This window comes from Saimiri boliviensis, chromosome 4 (assembly GCF_048565385.1).
Source record: "Saimiri boliviensis isolate mSaiBol1 chromosome 4, mSaiBol1.pri, whole genome shotgun sequence".
NCBI classification, from domain to species: domain Eukaryota; kingdom Metazoa; phylum Chordata; class Mammalia; order Primates; family Cebidae; genus Saimiri; species Saimiri boliviensis.
In genome coordinates this window covers 83,889,094-83,912,508 of record NC_133452.1, presented here as the reverse complement: position 1 = coordinate 83,912,508, position 23,415 = coordinate 83,889,094, and the positions used below count along the sequence as shown (strand labels likewise).

At 37.2% G+C, this 23,415-nt stretch overlaps 1 protein-coding gene and 1 long non-coding RNA gene across 2 annotated transcripts in view; one reads left to right on the top strand and one right to left on the bottom strand.

The window, feature by feature from the left end:
• Positions 1–6,522: 6,522 nt before the first annotated feature.
• Positions 6,523–19,160, top strand: LOC101035325 (uncharacterized). Its single transcript, XR_164501.1, has 3 exons — positions 6,523–6,631; positions 10,797–10,996; positions 18,895–19,160. It is a non-coding gene; the product is annotated as an uncharacterized LOC101035325 (long non-coding RNA).
• Positions 7,649–23,415, bottom strand: part of TBX18 (T-box transcription factor 18) — a 54,349-nt gene continuing 38,582 nt past the window's right edge. The window contains exon 8 of the mRNA XM_074397725.1: positions 7,649–7,792. Coding sequence (XP_074253826.1) covers positions 7,770–7,792 — 23 coding nt within the window. The 3' untranslated portion in view covers positions 7,649–7,769. The remainder of the gene's footprint in view (positions 7,793–23,415) is intronic.

Genomic DNA, 23,415 nt, shown 5'->3' with positions numbered 1-23,415 from the left:
GTGGTTAGGAAAAAAGCAGGCAGATGAACGTGGAAGGACTAGACTGGCTACATCCTCTGAACTGCATCTTTCTCCCGTGCTGCCTGCTTCCTGCCCTCGAACATCAGAGTCTGAGTCCTTAGGGCCCCAGGCGTCCCCAAACTACAGCCCGCAGGCCGCATGAGGCCCCCTGAGGCTATTTATCCGGCCCCCCGCCGCACTTCAGGAAGGGGCACCTCTTTCATTGGTGGTCAGTGAGAGGAGCACAGTATGTGGCGGCCCTCCAGTGGTCTGAGGGACAGTGAACTGGCCCCTGTGTAAAAAGTTTGGGGACGCCTGCGTTGGGCGTTTAGACTCTTGGACCTACACCAGTGGTCTGCCAGGGGCTTAGGGGCCTTTGGCCACAGACTGAAGGCTGCACTGCTGGCTTCCCTGCTTTTTAAGTTCTGAGACTTGGACTGGTTTCCTTCCCCTCAGCTTGTAGATGGCCTATTGTGGAACTTGATCTTGTGATTATGTGAATCAATGCTCATTAATAAACTCCCCTTAAGGTATACATCTATCCAATTAGTCCTGTCCCTAAGAGAACCCTAATATAAATTCTAAATAAAATCTTATGCAACAAATCCACCAGGCAATTACAAGGAATTCTAATAATTCAAAGATTAACATGAGAAAATCAGTCAAGATATTTGGTACATTACTGGAAAAAAGAAAAAATAATAAATTAATTGATAAATAAAATATTCAGTAAGGTTCACCGTATATTTATAGTTTAAAAAACTTTTAAAAATAGGAATAAATGGGAATGTCCTTAATGTGACAAAGGCAATCTATCCAAAGCAGTAGATCAAACAACATGAATAATAGAAATATTTCAGAAATATTGTCATTAAAGTCAAGAACAAGATAAGGGTATCTGTTATTTACTGGAAAACACAGAAACAAAAGAAGTCCTATTAAATACAATAAGAAAAGGAAAAACATATTATTCGTTTTGTAGCCCTCTCTCCAAAATCACCTAATCCAGAGTTTTGGATATAGTAGGTACTCAAAATACGCTCTGAACATTTTGAAAGGTAGAGAACAGCAATTGATTTTTACTGCATGAACCCAGTTTAGACTATAAATCTATCATATTCACCTGTCAAAGTATAAAACAAAGAGCCAATGAGCATGGAGAGTACCCATGGGTTTAGTTACATAACATTTTATTTAGAATTTGTATTAGGGTTCTTTCAAGGGACAGGACTAATTTGATAGATACATATATAAAGGGGAGTTTATTAAGGAGTGCTGACTGCTTCTAGAAAATGTGGCCTCTGGAAGAAGAATGCTTTGTCAACACAACAAAGTATGTGCAGCACATGTACATAAATAAGAATGAAATATATGCATGCTTAATTAACCAGTAAAGTTTGATAGAAAGAATAGGCTACAGAGTCCTAAATGTTTAGAGAATGTGAGAAAGCTTGAATGCAGGTGTCGGAAAACCTAGGCTCAAACCCAGTGGTACCACTTCAATTAGTATAGCCTGGGGCAGATCATAACACCTCGCTAAGGATCAGTTTCATCTTTAAAATAAGTATAAAACACATACACTCACATTTCTTTTCACCATTAGAGTCTTAAAAATCACACAGGTTAATATAATATCTAATATTTAATGTTACAGTTTGCAAAGCAATTGCATATAAATTATCTCACTTTAATCCTTAAAAATTATATGTGAGGTTGATATTATTCCTATTTTTCTACTACTTATTTTCCACTAGATTTCAAGTTTCATGGGAGCCTGAATTTTGTCTTCCTGTTCATCATTGTATTCCCAGAATTTAATGTTAATGTACCACATGAGACATTGTAGGCACTTAAAATTAAACAAAAATTTTAAACTAAGGTTCAGAGATATTGTAACTAACTGAAGCTGGGACACAAGGGAAAAGCTTTTTTTACTGGGCTTATTATAGCATAAAATAATATTATGACTAATGCCTGACATAGAAACTAGAAAGTAAAAATATCTTATTTAATGAGTCCCAAACAGATTTGGATAATCTACAACAAAACGGCAAGTAGATAGTGCTACAGGATCTATTAAAGCTCTCTCATGATATCACTTTGGGTATTATACATTGAAAAAAATAAGTTTATTCAGAGATTTTCCCCTTTCAAATATATTAAGAAGACATAGTTCTCAAGCTTAACAAAGGCTATCACTTTTAAGAGTACCTTGAAAGTTCAGAATATTATTAAAAACAAATACGTTGTACTACCTTTTGGAGAGAATGGATAGAGATGAACAGAAAGTCTGAAAGCAGAGGCTGAGTGGAGAAATCAGCATCCATGGGAAACGTCCTTAAATAAGTAATTGGAAAGCAACAGTTCTTTTAACACAACAGGGGAAAATTGCCTGAGGAGTTTTAATTTTAAAGCTAAAAGTGACCTGTGAATAATGTAAGAATAATCTGTTTGTAAATAATCTAGAGCTAGGGCTTGTTTTGTGAGGTATCTTGAGAGAAAGAGGAGGAAAGCAGTATAATAGTTAGTGGTTATTGTACTAGATGAGTAAGAGTTAACATTTTATGTTCAAATATTATTTTCAAAAATCTTAATATAGAGCTTTTTCTGCTTATTTCACCTCTTACCTACCAACATATCTAACTTATAGAAATATATTAATGAGTAGCTATATTCTTTAAAAAAAAAAAAAGTACATTTATATAGCGTGTTACCATTATTTCCCTTCTCAAGTTATACTCCTCCAGGGTTAGCCAAACTACAGCAGCGCTTTTGTCCCCCTAGTGGAAATGCCTGGAATTGCAGGAATAGTTTAAAGAGGCGCAAACCTCTAATACTTTACTTAACTGAAGAAAACCCAGATCTCCATTCATATGTTCAACAAACACTTATTAGGCAGTAAAAACCATGAGCTGCTATAACATAAAGATGAACTTCAGTGACAGCAAAGTTTCAAAATACTTAGGATTATACTATACACTGGTGTGGCAAAGGGCTCAAATGAAACTGAAGTATCTAGCAATATTTAAATTATTGAATTCAAATTATAACAATCTAATTAATGTTTGTTCTGGTTGCACATTTATTAGCACCATGATGTATTATCAGCACCATATGTATTATAACAGGATGCCAGCTCATGAGAGAATAATTTACCCTAATATATATCTCATGGAAATCATTTGTTTACTCCTTACTGTGCTAAAGTCCTGATAATTTGTTGGGCCAGTTTGAGTACCTGTTGCAACTGATAGCTGTCAAAAAAAATTTTTAAGTAAAAAAAAAAAATTATGTGTTCTGATGAGTGATTTAATACAGAATGTTCACTATTCACTTTTCTTGGATGCTGCTTAATTTCACCACACCTCAGGAGAAGAAAAACCTAAATTTCATTTTATTTTGTAACAGCATAATCTAAAACACTCTCACCTGTGAACTGAAATTCCTCCTTTAAAACCTGTTGAAAACTATGACTTTGCTGACTAGTTCAAAACAGTTGCAAAACAGTCTATAATTTAGGGCCTCAGCAAATTTAATTCTGTGGCCCAAGGCCACAGAAGTTGCTGTCATAGGCTCTGGAGGCAGGTTGTAAGGGAACTAGTGGATGCATGAAAGTCTTTTAAAAATATATGTTAACTTTTGTTTGTTTCTGTTTCACTCAGGGTTACCTAATGAGCCAAGATCCCATGCACAAAACTTCATCTCTTGATTAGACTATAAACACTTGATTCAGAGGTGCTTTTCTCTCTTTGGACTTACCTTTAGTCTTGAAATAGAAAGCACTGATGTCCATCTCTATGTGTAACCTGCTTCCTGACTTAGGAAATGAAATCCACTTTCCAACTAGTCTATTTAAACAGCTCCAGGAAAAGTCATCCATTAAGAACAGAGCTGGATGCAACAGCAAAGACCTGGAACCAACCCAAATGCCCATCAAGGATAGACTGGATAAAAAAAATCTGGTACATATGCACCACAGAATACTATGCAGCCATAAAAAAGGATGAGTTCATGTCCTTTGCAGGGACATGGATGAATCTGGAAACCATTATTCTCATTGAACTGACACAAGAACAGAAAACCAAACACTGCATGTTCTCACTCATAGGTGGATGTTGAACAATGAGAACACATGGACTCAGGGAGGGAAACGTAACACACTGGGGTCTGTTGTGGGGTGGGGGGCTAAGGGAGGGATAGCCAGGAGGTGGGGAGGTTGGGGAGGGATAACATTGGGAGAAATGCCTGGTGTAGGTGACGGGGGGATGGAGGTAACAAGCTACCATGGCATGTGTGTACCTATGCAACAATCCTTCAAGTTCTGCACATGTACCCCAGAACTTATAGTACAAAAAATAAAATAAAATTGAAAAAAAAAGAAAATAGCTGGAGATACAAAAAAGATTCAGATCCATATCAACCCATTCAGGGTTTTTAGTTTTTATTCAAACATTTACTGAGCATATTCCAGGTACCAGATCGTTGTACAGTTCTTGAAATACAATGAAGATAAAAAGTACACTCAAAGAGCTTATGGTCTAGCAGCCTAAAGACTGAACTGTATTCTTTCTGAGCTTATGAACACAGCCCTCAGATCTCTCCAGAGCTGCCCTGTGAGGCTCGCTTTCTAAGTGATACTTTGTCTGGCTTCCAAAGACCATATTTAAAAAAAGCCCTTCAACAAGTGGGAGAGGCTTGCTCTGGAGAAGGATTTTATGCATTCCATCCTATTGTAGCTCTCTCTCTAAAACAAGAAAGAAAGAGGACATATTACAAAGGAAGCATGTGAACACTTGAACAGGAAATGTCATAGAGAAAACTCACTCAGCAAGACAGACAGGGGAAGAAGGGCTTTGCTTAATTGTTCTCTCAAAGCAAAGGTATCCCACTTTCAGAACCAATTTTGTCTTTCAATGGAATACTCAGGAATATGTAATCTTAGATGAATTCATATTCCTCCTTTCCTCTATCTTTTATTTCCATTAAACATGTTTTGGAGGGATAACAACAACTTTAATAGGAATTTTTAGGAATCTCCCTTCTATATTTGCACATTTGGCTCTGAACTTTCTCTGGAACTGCCTTCTACATAACATACTCCCTATTTGTTACTTAGATGTTCTTGTTTCTTCAAACAAAACATAGAGGTAAAGAAGTTTGGTCACCAGAGCAAAGAAGCTCTTTACAAAAGGGCCAAACACCACATTATCTTGAAACTGAAAACATCCAAACCTTTTCCTAACTTTTCCTGAAGTTAACCCTCTTTTGAGCCTAAATTTCTGGAAAGTGAATGAGGACTGAAGGAATCAGGGTTGGCAAGAAAAATGTCTCTCCCTCTGAAGCTTCTGGCTGCATATTCTGAAAAGACAGGGCATTTGAAGAAAAAGCATAATCAACCCGTCAGAAACATTTTGATTTCACTTAAATACCAGGCAAACTGACAACCACTTTTCCCACAACTGAGAAGAATCTCCTAACATGAGAGGCACTTGAAGACGTGTTAAAATTTTTACAGCCATTAACACATTCCTAAGAAAAATACTGCTGGGGACACAAGAAAGCCAAGGATAACAATTTTCTCTTTCCAATGAAAATGTTTAGTCTGTTTGATTAAAGGAAGATAAATGAAAGGGCAAGGGCAAACTCACCTCACATTCTGTGCCACAGTTTGATTTGCCTTGAGACCAAATTGTCTAGCTTAGGAAAAATGTAGTCTGTCTTCAAGCCCCTGTATTCCTGGAGCAAAGAATCTGATGAGGAAGCACTTAGCATTCAGCACATCTCAGCTGGCTCTGAAGGGCCTGAATTCTCTGGCAACATTGACCTGGGATAAGTGGAAAGGAGAAGGCAGGGCATAGCCATCAATTTATGTTTCCTCCTTCTCCTTATCCCTATTATAAGAGATTCAAAGACAGCTGCAGAGAGCCCTCCAAGAACAAAATCCTCTGGCCCAGGTGACCTGGGCTCTGGTCCCAGCTCTGCAATAACTGTGACCTTGAAAATCTCTTTGTTGTCACTAAGCTTCAGTTTTCTCTTCTATTAAATTAGGGGGTTGGTCTAAAACAGTATTTTCACACTGTGAGTTGGAGCCATTTGTGGGACATAAAGTCAGTTTAGTCTGTTGCAACATGCAATGTTTGGAAAGGAAGAGGAGAAGGGATAAGGTAGGGAACAGGATGGAATAGGACGGAATGGGATGGGATGGGATGGGATGGACCACAGGATAAGATAAATGAGGACAAGCTAGGATAGAAAGTATCACATTGCTTCCTTTTTTTTAATTGGTGTTGTTCACAGAAGCCAGCATTTGTTGATGTTTTCACAACTTCCCCACGTCTGTCAGGCTTCTTGATCTCACTTCTTCTAAAAGAAAGCCCAGCCAAGGTGGTATAAGCTGTAGACAGTGCCACTCAGACAGAGGTCTACAGTCCATCATATAGGATATTGTCAGTCATCCTGCCCTTTAAGTGTACTGTGAGGTCATTGTCCACCTAAATTCATCAGGGAAGACCTGGTGTGGGTGTATGGGTACCTGATGAGAAAGGGGTCCTGGTTCTTCCTTATAGCTTATCTCCTGCCTACCCTGGCTGGGCTCTGACCCACCCAGCAGGCTGGGGTCCTCTTCTGTATGGTATATTCTTTTCTGAGACTTTGTTTCACTTAATTAGGTATGTGTATATGTTTTTGTGTGTATTCCCATCTTTGTGTGTGCATGTGTATGTCTTAAAATGTAGTTCTATGTATTGTATCTAGAGAAATATTTGATAAACACTGGATTAAATGACGTCTCAGATTTCTTCTAGCTCTAGCCATGTGGAATTTGGTAAACTATGTAGGCACCATTCTGATCAGCCTATACTCTGGGTCCATTCCAGGTCTCAGCACACTACACTACTGAATATGAATCTATCTTATGTGATTTGAAGCCATTGAAAGTTTGTGTACATTAATATTCATGTATTGATGTGCAGGCGTATTTGTGTTTTTATCTCACCTAACACACTGCCAGCACTGAAGTACAATGTGACTGACTACAGCAAAACAAAAAAGCAGTGTAGATCAATGATCTTCAACATTGAATAAATTAGTTCCCAGAGAAGCCAGGGGCTAGGTTTGAGCGCCTGGGACTAAGTCTGCTTGATGCACAAAAGGAATAAGTGAGGGGACATGTATTGCTGTAGTCTGGTACCCACAAAAAATGCTCCTTTGTGAATACACCGCTGTGAAAATAGTTGTTTATAGAACTGAGCTATGTGGTCTTGTGACTTGAAAACACTTGAAACAAGAATATAATTGCTACACAGTCTTTTCAAAATTCCTGTTTTACTCACTGTTTTATTCCTTAGGCATAGCACTGTGCCCAAGACACAGTAGACACAATAAGATAGCAGTTGGAGTCTTAACGTTACTTTGCTAACCTGGGGGAAATCTTCTATTTCTGTAGGCTGGCCCTTGGTTCCTTCTAATTAATTAAGGACAGGAACGACTATGATATTCACCCCATTAGCCAGAACCTAGTCATATTACACCAACCTAACATAAGGACGTTCATATCCATAAAATAAAGATGGATATTTAGTGAGTACTAATAGTCTCTGTTAATATGATCACTCCCTCCCTCCTTGAAACACTTTGTTAACTTACCTTTCAGAATACAGCACTTAGTTTTCCTTTGATCTCATTGGCATGTCCTTCTAGGTATCCCTTCTGATTCCTTTTGCTCTGTTCACTCTATTTCTTTGCTCAACATGAAGTTCAGTGACAGATCTTTAAAATAACAGGTTTCCCTTTGCTGAAATTATAAAGTACAGTTGTCCAATATTTTAGTTCTGCATATTTTGTAACACCATAAAATATATGGTATTATTTTATTTTATACAATGTTTAGATTTCTGTTTATCATTTACATTCTCACTGTTTTTGTATCTAGACCATCTTCTGAGATCAGTCTCCTTTTTCTTGAAATGTATGCTTCATGAGCTCCTGTGGAGTGGATTCTTTGGTAGTAAATTCTCTAGAATTTTTGTAAGTTCTCTTGCATCTGTAAAAGACTGTATTTTGCCCTCATTCTTCAAAGATATTTTTGTGTTTTGTTTTTGGGGAGGAGGAGGACAAGATTACAGTTTGACAGTTACCTATCAGCATTTTAAAAACATTGTTCCATCGTCTTTTGGCTTCCATTTTTCACTGTGGAGAACACTGCTGTCATTGTAACTGTTGTTCCTGTGTAGATGATCTACCCTTTCTCTCTGGCTACTTCCTGTATTTTCTCCTTGTCTTAATATTCTGAAAATGTATTATAATGCTTTTAAGATGAATTTCTTTTTCTTTGTCCTGCTGGAGCTCTGTTGTGCTCCTTGAAAATGTGTAGTCATATTTTTATCAGTTTTGGAAAATTAACATCTGCTATTTTGTTATATATTGCCTCTCCTCCATCTCTCAAATCTCTTTTTACAAACTTTTATTGAACATATGAAAGAGCTATTTTTATCTTCTATATCTTTCAATGTTGATACATTTTATTTCATCATCTCTGCAACATTCTATATAGATTTTTTCAGATTATTTTTCAGCTCAGTAACTTGCTTTAATTTTGTTTAATATGTTATTTTTACCTATTCATTAAGTTTTTTGAATTACAACAGTTGCAGTTCTTTATTTCTAGAAGCTCAGTTGTTTTTTTAAAACAAAAAAATGACCATATTTACTTGTCTTTTATTGTTTGGTCATCTTTTAATTGCATCCTTTATTTGGTTAAATGTTTCAAACTTACCAGTTCATAGAGGCTCAAATCTATTGTTTATTCTTTCTATTGACTGTCCTTCACATGGCCTACCTTCTAGTGTAGTTAGTAATTTCTGTATATGAACTCATGGCTTGATATTTTTTTGTGAAAGTCCTAGAGCCTTAAATTGAGGAAACACTCCTCCAAAGTTTTCTTCTGCCGCTGCTGGTGATCAGTGGGTACTCATAACCCATATCTACTTCAGTCCTCCAGAAGAGTTTAACCAAAGACCCAGAGTCAACTTCCTCTCACTAATAGTTCCAATGCTTACTATCTTCATAACAGTGTTCTATAGTAACACAGCCCAAAAGCTATGAGAATTTATCCCTCCAGCCTACCTGCAGGATCTGGTATACTCCCTACTGCTCTTTTGCCCTACTGCTCCAGCTCTCCTATTGTTCTGGCCTTATTCTCTCACCTCTGCTTCCTTGATCGCAGCCACCCAATGTCAGCCTGACTCCACTTGAGGTTACGGGCTGCCCTAAACCAAACATAGGGGTGCTCAGGCCATGTGCTTCAGGGGAGGCAAACAAAGTAGAACACAAGGAAAAATGCATTGAATTGGACAAAGAGCAACTTCCTCTGCCTGAAATATTCTCCATCCCCATTCCATTTCTGACTCTTATCTATTTGGAAAGCACTCAGCTGTCTTTTAAAATACAACTTAAACATCACTTCTAGGAGGCCTCTGATGACCATGTCCTACTTATACCCCTACTTGCCACAATAGGCTTTAAGACTGACTCTGACTCCCTCCTTGCTCCTAGGTGATTATTATTTCTTCTGCTGCTGCTGCTTCTGCTTCCCCCTCCTCCTCTTCTTCTCCTCCTCCTACTCCTCCTCTTTCTTCTTCCTCCTCCTTCTTCTTCTTCTCCTTCTTTTTCTTTTAATTATTTCTAATTCTTGGAAACAGTAAAGAAAAATGCCTAAATACTAATAACAAATTTTTGATACTGTTCTCATGTGCAACAAAATTGCCAATATTATATTGAAAAGCAATAATCGGGAAGGTTTATTTCTGATCAATTCATTATTTCACTGAATATGCACTCACTTTTTTAAAGTTAACAAGACTTTTTTCCAGCTTTATTGGGATATAATTGACAAGTAGAAATTGTATATATTTAAGTTGTACAACTTGATGTTTTTATACACACACACACACACACACACACATAAGGTGAAATGATAAATGATGACAAAAATCAAACTAGTTTGATTTATATTCAACAAAATTGTTTTTAACCCAATTACCACTTACTCCTTTGTGAGCCCACTGGGTTCTACATGTGTTTTTATATAGCTTCTTCGAAATTTTATTTCTGTACTGTTTCCTAGACTACCAAACTGTCAGTTTCTTGGAGGTAGTAACCACTTACTTCTCTTCCTAGCAGACAGAGGAATACCTCATATTTATTATTCACTTAATATGGTTAAAGTAATGAATGAAAAGCAACTAGAAAAATATTAATAACATTTAGTCTAAGTAAAGTATGCTAGCTTCTGTCTTTGTAAGCAAGTAGGTATATGTTTTGTATACAACCGTTTATGGTTTTTTAAAATCGGGTGCATCTGTTAATGTTGGATAATTGCTTGTATATAAAAGTTCTTTGGTCTGTTGCAAAAATGATGATTATGAAATCTAAAAGCATAATTGTATGTATAGCTCACAGTTTTTACAAAAGAGAGGACTCAAGGGAAAAAAATAGTTGGTTTCTACTTCATTCAGTTTGCCCTCTCTGGAATCACATTCCACATTTGGTTTGCCCCCAAACTCTACCAAAGAGCCTAGAGAACTTCATTTCAATTTTTTATGTCTAATGCCACCCAAACTTTTTAACAGAAATCCCACTGGTCAGTGGGTATACTTAACGTAGTGATGCTGTGCTATGTAAGATATGTAAGTGCTGATTATGTGCCAGGCACCATTGTAAGTGCTTTACATTTATGAGATGATTTAACCTTACAATATCTCTACAAAGTAGGTACTATTATTATCCTCTTTTTACAGATAAGGAAACTGAGGCTTAGAGGAGTTGTGAAACTGCCCACAGTTTCACAGCTAAAATGTATAAGGACCTGGACTTTCAAATTTGGCACAAAGTCCTTCTTATAAGAAGGCCATAAAATGACCAAATAATTTTTTATATGCCTATAGAACCAAAAGAACTATTTCAGAATATCAGCTGAAAACCACAATATTCCAGACAGGTAAGAAAGTGAAATCTCAGGAGAATTAAAGTTCTGTGGACTATCAACTTTCCTCAATTTTACTTCTCTTCTGAGGGCTTCTTTAGTCCTAGTATAGAAAAGCTGGAAGAATCCACAGGAAGTTCAAGACAAAGTCAACATCTCCTGTTGAAAGTCAGGGTGAAATCACATATCTTACATATTATTAATTCTTCCCACAGAGGTATTTTAGAATAAGTCCTGTGTGATTGCATGGTGAATAGCACCTTGTTTACCCCAATGGGAAATGAGTTGGAGCATCCAACCCTCACACCCACAGTTTAAATTCTTTGTCTTCATAAAGTCATAAAACATGTGCTATGGTTTGAATCTGCCCAGAAGCTGTCTATATGCTGTACATGTGCGTTTGTGGCTAACTTCCTCTTGTTAACTTTTTAAAATCATAAGTAGTAGTTTCATTGTGCATAGTGCAATAGCCATTAACATAATTGCAGATATGCTTCAGGATTTTCAAGATGAACTGCTCTATTTTCATTCAATTGGACAATAGCTTCCGCATTCTGGATAACACTCTGCCTCACAATAGATTTGTGTGAAAGGAAAGAGAAAAGAGGCAGGGTAGAGATAGGAACACTTTCAGGGTATTCAAATACCATTGATGTATGCTGTGTGTGTACACAGTATTCAAATACCATTGATGTACGTTGTGTACATATAGATATACCTATATGCATACATACACTAAGTTTGCATTTAACTAAATACAATCATTGTAATTGCTATCATTATATTGTCTTGTCCCCTTCTTTCCTCAACTAGTATAAACATAAAATGCTTGATATCTATCAGGTTGATTGGAAAGGGCTCTATGGTTGACAACACATATTCATGCACTTTCATATGCTGTGGACTTACTCTATTGAATAATCAATTTTGGAATATAATAGTATAAAAATCAACACATAACAACAAGTGTGAAAAACGCCTGGTAATAGCCTGTGTTGCTGAATTTCTGTCTTGGCCAAAATTTATAGTCAAAATGAAGAGGCCATAAAAGAAATGTTTTTGGATCTCAGACACACATCATGAGAGAGGGAGGAAGAGCAAGCAGTCTTTAGACAAGACAAAAAGTAATGAAAAAATATCTCTAGTTCAACAGTATTTGGGGGAGTTAAGCCTGAGAAACATTTCTGATGGACTAGCAGTTGGGATGCCAAGCAATCAACAAGGGGTAATCTGGGGAGGCCGTTTTATCCTTCATTCCATTGGAGGCAAATCGTGTTGATGTATAAATGTACCTCCTGGTTTCCAATTGTTCTCACTCAGCAATGAGGCATGAAGCCTGAGAAACCACAGATATTTGGATAGAAGAAGGTATTTTATTTCCCCTCTCCAGGGCTGTGGAGTGGAAAATACACAAGGGCACTTTATCTTAGTTCTGTGTGTTCTCATAAACCTATAACCCTCTCCCTCTGAGCTTCATGCTCTTTAACTTGATCTGTACATAATTCTATTACCTAAAGTGCCCCAGTATACACATCCTAGACCAGGTGGAAGATGGGGTCTCTTTCTTCCTCACAGATTGCAAACATTTCCCTTCTAGCCTTTGAGGTGCCAAAAACAGACTATCTTAAAGTGAAGCAGCAGTGTAGTTAGACTTTAGCCTCCGTATACTTTAATTTTCTTATTGAAAAGGAGAAAAATGGTTCTTCCCTTGACACACAAACACACACACCCACACACACACACCTTTTTCCCCAAAATCTCCATATCATTTTAATTCCTTAATTCCCAAGACTGAATCAATCCCAATCTCTTCCATCAGGGAAAAAGCAAGAGAGCAATGAATTCAGGGCTTCCTGGAGTGGTTTTTACTTTCCCAAATCCTTAGAGACTTCCCTCTACAATTTTTTTCCAGGCTGTACTTGGAAGCTGTAACAGATCCAGAGGCCATTTTAGAACCTCATTTATATTGTCCTGACACTTAGGAATCCAGTTTCTGTTATAAGGATGTCATCAAAGTTGGTGGGCTCAAAATATGACCTACTTTTAAAAACCCATCTGTTAGGAGCCTATAGATTTTCTTGGTTTGTTTCTGACTGTCTACAGAAAGGGCAACAGCATCATTCTCATTTTCCAAGCCTACCTCCCAAATAGCAATAAACTAAATGCTCACCAGGAAGGAGCTGAACGCCTTTCAAATAGGCAGCAGGCAAAAAGCAAGCAAACAAACAAATAAACAACAGTGATACTCCTTAATCCAGAGAAAGAAGGATGGGAGCAGAAAGTACTGCTCAGTTTAATTTATGCACATCTATGCTATTTTCCTTTAAAAATCTTACTCTTGACAAAACAGAACCAGTTAGCTTGCCACACCTTTGCCGCTGTGGGGTCATGATGTTATGATTCTGTATAACAATGAGGCTCCTTATACTACACATCTAACAAAGAGGGATTTGGGAACTGCAAGTTGAAGCTCATAAACTCTTTAATATAAATCACTATTGCCTTTGGATTGGTAAACTGATCTTCAATGTACCTAGATTAGAATAAGGCTGCAAATAGGGAGGGTGGAAAGAGAGAGAAAGGAAGGAGAGAAATGGTGGGCAACAGGGAAAGTGGAAAAGAAGAATAAGAATATATACTAGCTATTCGGCCAAATTATTTATCTACCTAAAATTCACATTGAACATTTTTTATCATTTAATTTTACATCATGCTGAGTCCAACCAAGTTTTGGTTACTGAGTGACTGATTCAGAAGTATATTGTAATATGATTCAGGATCCTATTTTAGGGTCTTTTAATTAAAGCCCAGTCTCCTCATGTCCATGCCCCTCACCTCCAATTCTGTAAAGAATCTTCTTTCCCTATTACTGACCCTGCACTTCACTCTACTCTTGACAACTTTATGCTCAAAACCTGTCAGTGGCTCTGCCTGGCCTACTGGAAAAGTTCTGAGTTCATAGTCTGATATATAAGGCCCTCTACCATCTGACTCATAGTCTGATATATAAGGCCCTCTACCATCTGACTCAAATCTTTAATTTTAAACTTAGATTTACTATGCCTTGACTTGAATGTTCATAAAATAGCTCTTCTACTTCCAGAATTATAGCTGTAATTTAAATGAAAAGAATAAAACAGGAGAGGAATAAGAAGTAAAAGGTAGATTCTGTACTAGGAAAGCAAACATTTTTCAACAAATCCCTAAAACACACTAATTTATATCTTATTGGCCTGAAGTGTTCACATAGTAACACATAGCTGCAAGGAAGTGGGAACAAATAATTTCCCAAAGAAAACTGAGGTTCTCATAGTAAGAAAGAAAGGAAGAATGGTTATTGGGTAAAGAAACTGCAATGTGTACCCAAAAACCCAAAGCCAGTAGTGAAAAGAGGTTACAAGATATTTCGGTAACATAAATTAGACAAATACATCTGTTGTGCAGGGCTAAGCTCTACATAGCAGCCTATTAATTTACACAGGCTTTGGTTATAACAAGTCAACTCTAGCAGATGGGATATAAAATATCCCAAATTATTACATCTGTATATAAATATTTTTATAATTATTTTGCTCTCCTTTCTGAGTTCTGAGACCAAGCCATGAATTGCTAACAAACAGAATGTGATGCAACAAGTCAATTATTACAACATTGACAACTTAACTATTATTTTGAATTAAAAGATCTTAGTCCCAGGATAATAATAAATATAAAATTATCCAATATTTTAGCAAACAGCTTGAGCACAGACACATTAAGGTGGCTGATATTTTTGTGCTGAATCAAGCAAAAATTACATAAATATTTACACAGCCTCATAGCCGGAAGGGAATGAATCATGATTAAAATAAATCAGTCTCTTGGCCAGGCATGGTGGCTTATGTCTGTAATCCCAGCACTTTGGGAGGTTGAGGCAGGTGGATCTTCTGAGGTCAGGAATTTGAGACCAGCCTGGCCAACATGATGAAGTCCCATCTCTACTAAAAATACAAAATTTAGCAGGGCATAATGGCGGGTACCTGTAATCCCAGCTACCAGGGAGGCTGAGGCAGAAGAATTGCTTGAACCCAAGAGTCAGAGGTTGCAGTGACCCAAGATTATGTCACTGCACTCCAGCCTGGGTGATAGCATAAGATTCTGTCTCAAAAGAAATAAATAAAATTTTTTTAAAAAATTAAAAACAGTCTCTATAAGAGAATTTGCATTACAATTGAAAATAAGTGCAAGAATGACACATATACTTGTGCTATACACACATGCAAGTATGTTAATTACTTTAAGATAGGTCAAGTCTAGAAGTGAGGATGGGCAAGAGTAATTATCTTTGTGATCTAGCCTGTAAGCCTGTAGTGAGCCACATTCTTTATGTTTAAGAACTTTGACTGGTACATAATGCTGAACTGTTGGCTAGAAAATAAAATGGAGTTGTATCATAACCACACTGAACTATGGTGGAAGTCTTCCTTAAAGGAACCATGGAGAAGTCACTCCTGGGCTTTGCACCAACAGAGAAACTTCCTATCCTTCTTCCACTATGTTACCAGTGTCTGCTGATTCGGGTTGGTCTTCTCACTTTTTGATACTCTTTTTGGCTTCCACACTATCTTTGCTTTTAAAATGCATCCTCCTAAAGGTCTGTGTTCTCTGCTTTAATTTCAGCAAGCTTCTAAGCCAACAACTAAGTGTTCCATTCCCAAATCTGAAAAAACCCAGGCACAGTCCAAGAACTTAGCCTTCCAAGGTATACTTTGCAATTGACTCGCTGTGTAGGCGTCAGGCAATTAATCTCTCTCCTTCTATTCATTCATTTCTGAATAGTAATAATAGCCATCCTCACAGCACTGTTTTCTTTGTCATTAAATATTTACTAAGCATCCACTGCATAACACAAACTTGGAGCTATACAGGCTAAACCAGTTAGATGGTGTTCTTGGCTTCAAAGAGCTTTTATGATACAAAAGACAGGCAGAGGCTGGGCACATAAGTACAGGTTAAGAACATGCAAACTTATGTGTGTGCATGTGTGTGTGTGCCAAAGAACAAAGGCTGGAACCGAAGCCCATTTGCTATTTTTTTGACTACATGTGTTTGCCTTGATTTTAGGTTATCTTTGGCCATGAATAAATGGAAATATATTTGAATTTCAAAAACACTGAACTTCATACTAGAGAATAACCAGATTCTGCTTCTTTTTCTGTTTTTACAAAGGGCGTACACCAGCATATGCCTAAAGGTACTCACATAGCAGGTACACAATATGACCCCCACAGAAGAATTATGAGCAATCAAAATTCATAGTACCAATGAGACTGGCCAATGAGATCACAGCATGCAATGGGACAGGCTGGAGTTAATTAAGTGCATAATATTACTACAACATTATTCTTTATGATAGAGGTCAACATAAGGCTGAATTGCAATGTTTATTTCTGTTAAGAAAATACTTTCTCTGGACAGAAGAGGGCATTTAAAGAAATGGGAACCAAGAAGGTATAGAATGGAAATTATGCTGCGTTAATATGTCTCCAGCTATGAAGCCCCAGCAGTTCCCATTAACCTTGTGTCAATCTGTATTATTAAGAGACAGTCAATTATGCGAGGTACATTATAATTTTTTTAAGCCAGCAATAGTTGGAGGTTGTCATCTGGGACCTAGCTGTGTTTCCCTTGTTTGCTTAATCTAGGCTTTCGGTCTTTCTGAAAGATGAAAGTCTGCCATTTTAGCCTCAATGCCTCATAGTACGTATGTTAAACTCAACACTGCCTCATTATTTATTAATGTCAATTTATTATACTTCAGTAGAGGATGGAGGCCGAAGCCACAACAGTGACAGATGTTCCAGAAGATCAGCTTATATAATGAGAAGTTGGGCCAAATCTGTTGAAAGCAGTGTTTTTTAAAAAAACACACTGACTTCAAAGAAATGAGTTGTGGCATCTGTAACATCTACAGGAGCAGCGCCAATGGAGGCAAGCGGGTTTGCAGAGGAGCAGCTCAAGTCATGCGATTATTGGAGCTTGCAGCAAAATGACTGGAACAACATCTGGGCTGCAGCAAGCTGGCCAGGACATTTTAAAAGAGCTCCTGTGGTGCCTCCAACTTTGATTTTACAGAGCTGCAGGGAAAGAAACAGGCTGTGTTCAAGAGCTCATGTGTTTTGGCTCACATGTTTTGTCCTTGGTCAGCGTGAAGGGCCTCACTCAGCTGGGGACTCTGAGGGACACTCTTGAACAGTCACTCTCTGTCTACTCTGCTATCTCTGTAGGTTTGTGCTAGGGTCTGGGCAGGCAATCCCTGCAAAGGGTATAAAATAAGAAATATCTCTCACCAATCCTTGAAATTTACACTTATTCTTTCTCAGCAAGAAACTCTCATGGGATGCATTTGTGCAAGAACTTGACACTGATCAGTTAGTTAGTTTGGGATAATATACCAGTTGGAAACTAAATAGGGTGTGTGTGTGTGTGTGTGTGTGTGTGTGCGTGTGTGTGTGTGTGTATGCATGGTGAGGTGAGGAAATCATGTCCTACAACTGAGAATTAAGAATATTCATTCCCAGTACCCCAGTATGACTCTCAGTATCACAGTGTTTAAAAACACTTTTTCCCTGTCCTCTCTAGAATATCCATTTAATTAACAAATATTATTGTGAAACTACCATGTATATGACATATAGTAGAGAGGATCCTGGACAGGGGGCACCTGGGACTGAATCCCAGCCTTGTAGCCCACCAGTTTCATGAGCTTCTAATACTGAGATGCTTTGGAAAACTTTTATAAGGTGCTTTGGAAACCCTGAAGTTCCATAACATAGCACAGCTGGTCGGACAGCAGAATGATGAAAAGCATGGTACCTGGAGCCAGAATCCTTGGGTGCAAATCTTGACTTTGACAATTACAGGCTGAGCGATCTTGGTTACATTATTTAATCTCTCTTTATTACTCAGTGTCCATGTCTGTAAGATGGGGTGATAATAAGAGCATATATTGCAGAGTCTTGTTAGGAGCAAATGTGTTAATATATAAGATACTTTTAGAATTTTACTTTGCACATGCGAAACATTATTAAGTATTTGCTCCTTTAAAACTCTCTCTCTCTCTCTCTCTCTCTCCCCCTCTCCTGCCCCCATTCCTTCCCCAAAAGCCCATAGTGGCACATGTGTCAGAGCCCTTAGTGGAGGCCTTAGTCAACTCACAACCTCAGATCAGATATAGGGAGGGATATGGGAGCAGAAATGGCCTAAGCCAGCAAGAAGGAGAATAAGAAAACTCAGTTCTTTCTTTTTCCTCATTTCAAGTTATAGATGCTCAATGGCATTTGCAAATGCCTACCCAAATATTCCAACAACAAAAGGAATTTAAAAATAATTTTAATATGATTATAATCTTCATGAGATACTGCATTTAATTCCATCTCCAAAAGTGACACTCATGCTGATAAAATATTTTAGTTTCATGTGCCTCAAGAACTAACAGAATCATCTCAATGTAGAGGCCCCATAAATTATCACTTTGGGAAAATAATTTTTTTTCTTTTTATAAATTCAGTAACAGCAGAAACAGATCATAGTCTCTAGAAGCCACAGCAATAATCTTTCTTATCCAACCTATTTTCACTTTAGGATGAAAAATGGTGATGGGGCCCTGCAGATTTTTCTTGAAGTTTATGATAGGTCAGCTACATAGACAAGAAGTCCAGCCTCCTCTTTGATATCTCCCTTATCCCCCTTATCTAAGCCAATTCAGTGTTACTTTTTATTGGATTTCCATTACTTCAGTGTTTCTCATGGAGCCTCAGTTCCTGTAACTATTGCAGCTGATGGTAGTTTAGTACTTTGAACATCATTAATTAAATCACCGCATCATGCAGGCCAGACATATTTCCATCAAAAGTTGCTATCTTGTCTTCCAGCTTAGATACTTTGGCATGGGGCCTTCCTGGAAAGCTGGATTGCATCTAAAACCCTGTGGCAGAGGGAGAAACCACAGACAAGCCATCCTGAGAAAACTCAGGCTGGGACTAAAGCTCTGCTCTCCAGGGACAAAGTAGCAGGAGACCAGCCATGCTTAGAGACACTCCACTAGCCAGTGCAACATTGTTCTGAGCAATTTCACTTGCTTCCACATGACCTGCCCCACTAACACTTCTATTATAGTGGCAAATAAATCCATACCCAATTTCAACTGCACCTTCTTTCCAAAAGCTATAATGCTAACACACCTGGTGTATTTACTGCTTATTATTAACCAATAATCATTTCCATGGAGTATGAAAGAAATTCCTCTTTTCTCCAACAATCCTCTAAAGGTTGTCTTCATGTGAGAACATATCCTGAGTCACAACCATCAACCATCTATAAAGATAGACTTGTTTTTTTTCTTTGACTGATGAAGTACTATATGGCTACTAAAATGGAGATAAAGAAACAAGTAAAGGATAGGAGCACTTACTCAACACCTATTATGTATCAGTCCTATTCTGTGACTTCTAAGATCTTAACATTCATGTTGTTAACCTAAGGCTAACAAGCTCATAATAGTGGCTGCCGCTTTTAAAGCACTTCAAATGATCCTGCGTTCAATCTCTATATGCTTCTCTTTTCAGTCCTTACCTTCTAAAGCAAAGACACCCTTTCAATTCCAAGTTCCACACAGGTACCAGATATCCCAATGCTCCTACTTCTCATTTTTCTGATAATTCCTAAGTAAGACTACATTTGCTAAAGTATTCAACAGAATAACATTAAGTTCTTCAGTCATAGAGCTATTTCTCTCACTGATACTTCAGAACTATGCTGTCCAGCATGGCAGCCACCAGACACATGGCTACTGAGCACTTGAAGCATGGCTAATGTAGCTGCAGAACTAGAGTTTTTACATTTCACTCAATCTTAATTAACATAAGTTTAAATTTTAAATCGAAAGCAATGTAGAAGATTTTTCTATTAAACACAACTTTATCATTTTGGAAGGCTACACTGAAAATTCACTTACTGTTAGTGTGAAATAGAAACTAGAGCTCAAAGACTAACTACAAAAACAGTAAAATCTTACAAAAATAAGTTTTATGTCAGTTACATATTTGAATAATAATATTTAAGATACATTGGGTTAAATTGATAATTAAAATTAATTTCACTGTTTCTTTTTTTAACGTGACGAGTAAAAATTTTAGATTACATATGTGGCTCATTTTCTATTTCTCTTGGGCAATGATGCTCCAGAAAGAGAATTACAAAGAGAATAGAAAGAGTATTTTCTATAACTAGAATGCAGAGGGTAAATATTAGAGGGGGAAATAATGAAAAAGTACTAATTTAACTCATCTAACTACATTAAAGAAAAATAATTTTATCTGAGACTAAATCATGGAATTAAAATTAACCCTATGAGGGTTAATTTTCCTCATTAAATTAAAAAAATTACATAGCTGCAGACCTTTGAAATATAGTACATTATAAATTATTTAAAATATTTTACAGAATATGTATGCAAAGGCTATCTGATGGAAAGTGAAATGGAAATGAAATCATGTGATATCTAATCTCAGTTTACTTGCTCCATGCTCCACCTCCACTTTGCCTCTCAAACTCAACAAGTCTTTTCTTCCCTAAGAAAAGAGTGGCTTTGCAGATACAGTATCTGCAAAGCCACAGATACAGTATTTGCAGATGGAGAACACATTTAATGTGTTCCTCATTAAATCTGACCTTGAAAAATCCTTCACTGGCCACTTCTGGGTGGTAAGATTGCCCTGTGTGAAGCTGACTACTCAATGTCTGGACACAACACACTGCTTGCCCCTTTAGTAATCCAAAAGAAGGGTACAGAAGATATAATTTTATTCATTCATTCATGCATTTATGTCTACATGATCTGAGATTCACGTTTTTGGATAGCACAATCTGGCATGAAAATATAATAAATAATTGAGTTTCAAACATTTTTTAAAATACTTAAATGGTATACTAAGCACACAGCTTACAGAAATAGCTTTATGTCCCATATGTGATATTTTTGTGGGGTGGGTGCTTAATGAGATGAAAGAATTACAGAAAACGTTTTTGTCAAAATGATTCTGTGAAGTGAGACTGTAGATCAAAGTTCACCACTGTCAAATATACAACTTGAGAACAAACTAAAGTGTGGCTATTAATCATGGTTTCTGGGGATTTGATGACACAGATTAAACTGCTGTAAAGAATACTGCTGTGCATCATGTTCTTGCAACTGTCATCAGCATTTCTGCCAAGTGTCCACAGATCATGAAGAAAAGCTGCTTAGCCTCTACTGGAGGTATCTCTCTCACTGAGCTTAGTCAAGAATACGAATAGCAGGTTTAAGCTCATGACACTACCCCAAAGATACTGTATCTGCAAAGCCACTGTTTTCTTAAGGAAGAAAAGACTTGTTGAGTTTGAGAGGCAAAGTGGAGGTGGAGCATGGAGCAAGTAAACTGAGATTAGATATCACATGATTTCATTTCCATTTCACTTTCCATCAGATAGCCTTTGCATATTCTGTAAAATATTTTAAATAATTCATAATGTACTATATTTCAAAGGTCTGAGGCTATGTAATTTTTTTTTTTTTGGAGATGGAGTCTCATTCTGTTGCCCAGGCTGGAGTTCGATGGCATGGTTCACTGCAACCTTCGTCTCCGGGGTTCAAGCAATTTTCCTGCCTTAGCTTCCCAAGTAGCTGGGACTACAGGCACATGCCACTACGCCCAGTTAATTTTTTGTATTTTAGTAGAGACAAGGTTTCACCATATTGCCCAAGCTGGTCTTGAACTCCTGAGCTCAGGCAATTTGCCCACCTCAGCCTCCCAAAATGCTAGGATTCCAAGCATGAGCCACCACACCCAGCCTCAGAGTATGTAATTTTAAAAATAATTTCAAGAATCTTTCAGACAGGAATTCTTTTTAGAGTTGATAACATCTTACAATCACTATAGGGCAGGCAGCATGCTCATTTAATTTTTATCACTTTCACTGAGTTCTTCGAACTGTTGGTACAACAAAGATTAAGTTTACGAAATAAAATGTCTTCAACAAGGCTACATTACAAAACAGACTACTGTGCACATAAGGCTTAGAAAGAAAAAGGTGAGGCATAAACTTGACATTAATGGAGGTCACAGAAGGAATGGTGTCAATTCCACATTTTCTTACAAAGCAACAACCAAGCACTTTATGGAACCAAACTAGTAGAAATCAACTTAAGTTTGAGACATATGCAAAAGGATAGACTATTACATGCCAAACAATGCAATGGAAAGCAGAAGATTTCATTCCTTTTAAGGCTGAATAATATTCTAATAATAATACAATGGAAAGCAGAAGTAATGAGGGACTGGTATGACTGATTACATGTTGCACAGGACTATGGAAAAGGCACTGTATCAAGCTTAATTGGCATCATATTTTCTTCATGGTTCAAAAACTAATGACAGATTTCAAAAAATTAAATATATAAGCAAATAGGAAAATGAAGAATTGTGAAAAAGCTTGTGCCTTCAGTTTTTTTTGGGGGGGGGGCTTCAGCGACCCATTTATAAGGGACTTCCTTTTCTTTTGGCAAATAAATTGTCCCTGTTCTCCTTTCTAACATACAGAGTGTTTGGATAAAGTTTACATACCTCCTTATATACTTTTTCAAATGATTAAGATATGTACCCCCATATCAAAAAAGCTGAAATTACATATATATACATACATACACATATATATGTGTGTGTGTGTGTGTATATATATATATATATATGTAATTTCATCTCTTATAGGTGAGCAACATTTAAGTACAGAAATGATGGAATTTTCCTGTGTCCTCTTACCTATACATAAAATCAAATGACTCCCCTTTCTTTCTTACTTACGATCTAACAGAAATGACTATAGAGATTTACTAAAGAATGTTAATAGACTGTTTTGATTGCCAGGAGAATTAAATGCTACTTAGGTGAGGATCAAATACATACCACTTGCATTTGTGTATCAGGCTTCTGTTTTTAACATCATACTTTGACAGTCACACAAGGAACACTTCTCATGCTTTCTTGGTAAAGCAATGTCACAAATATACTTGGCTTGCAGCAATGAGGGACTCAAGAAAATACTGCTACTCATATTATATTAGGGGCAGCAATACAGTGTGTCCAGGACACAAGTGTACATTTTTATGTCTTGTTTAGAATCAAGAACTAGAAAGTGTTTCTTCCATCAATCACATTCTCCCGAGCTTTTGTTCTCATAGCACCATCAATGCCATTTTCATGGTAAACACTTATACTATGGTAATTATATATTTATTTGAGTTATTATTTGATTACGATCTGTTTCTGTCACTAGATGTGTGTAGAGAAGTTCTATGTCTTGTCCACCACAAAATTCCTGATGTCTAGAATAATACCTGATTCATAGTTGATGTTCAA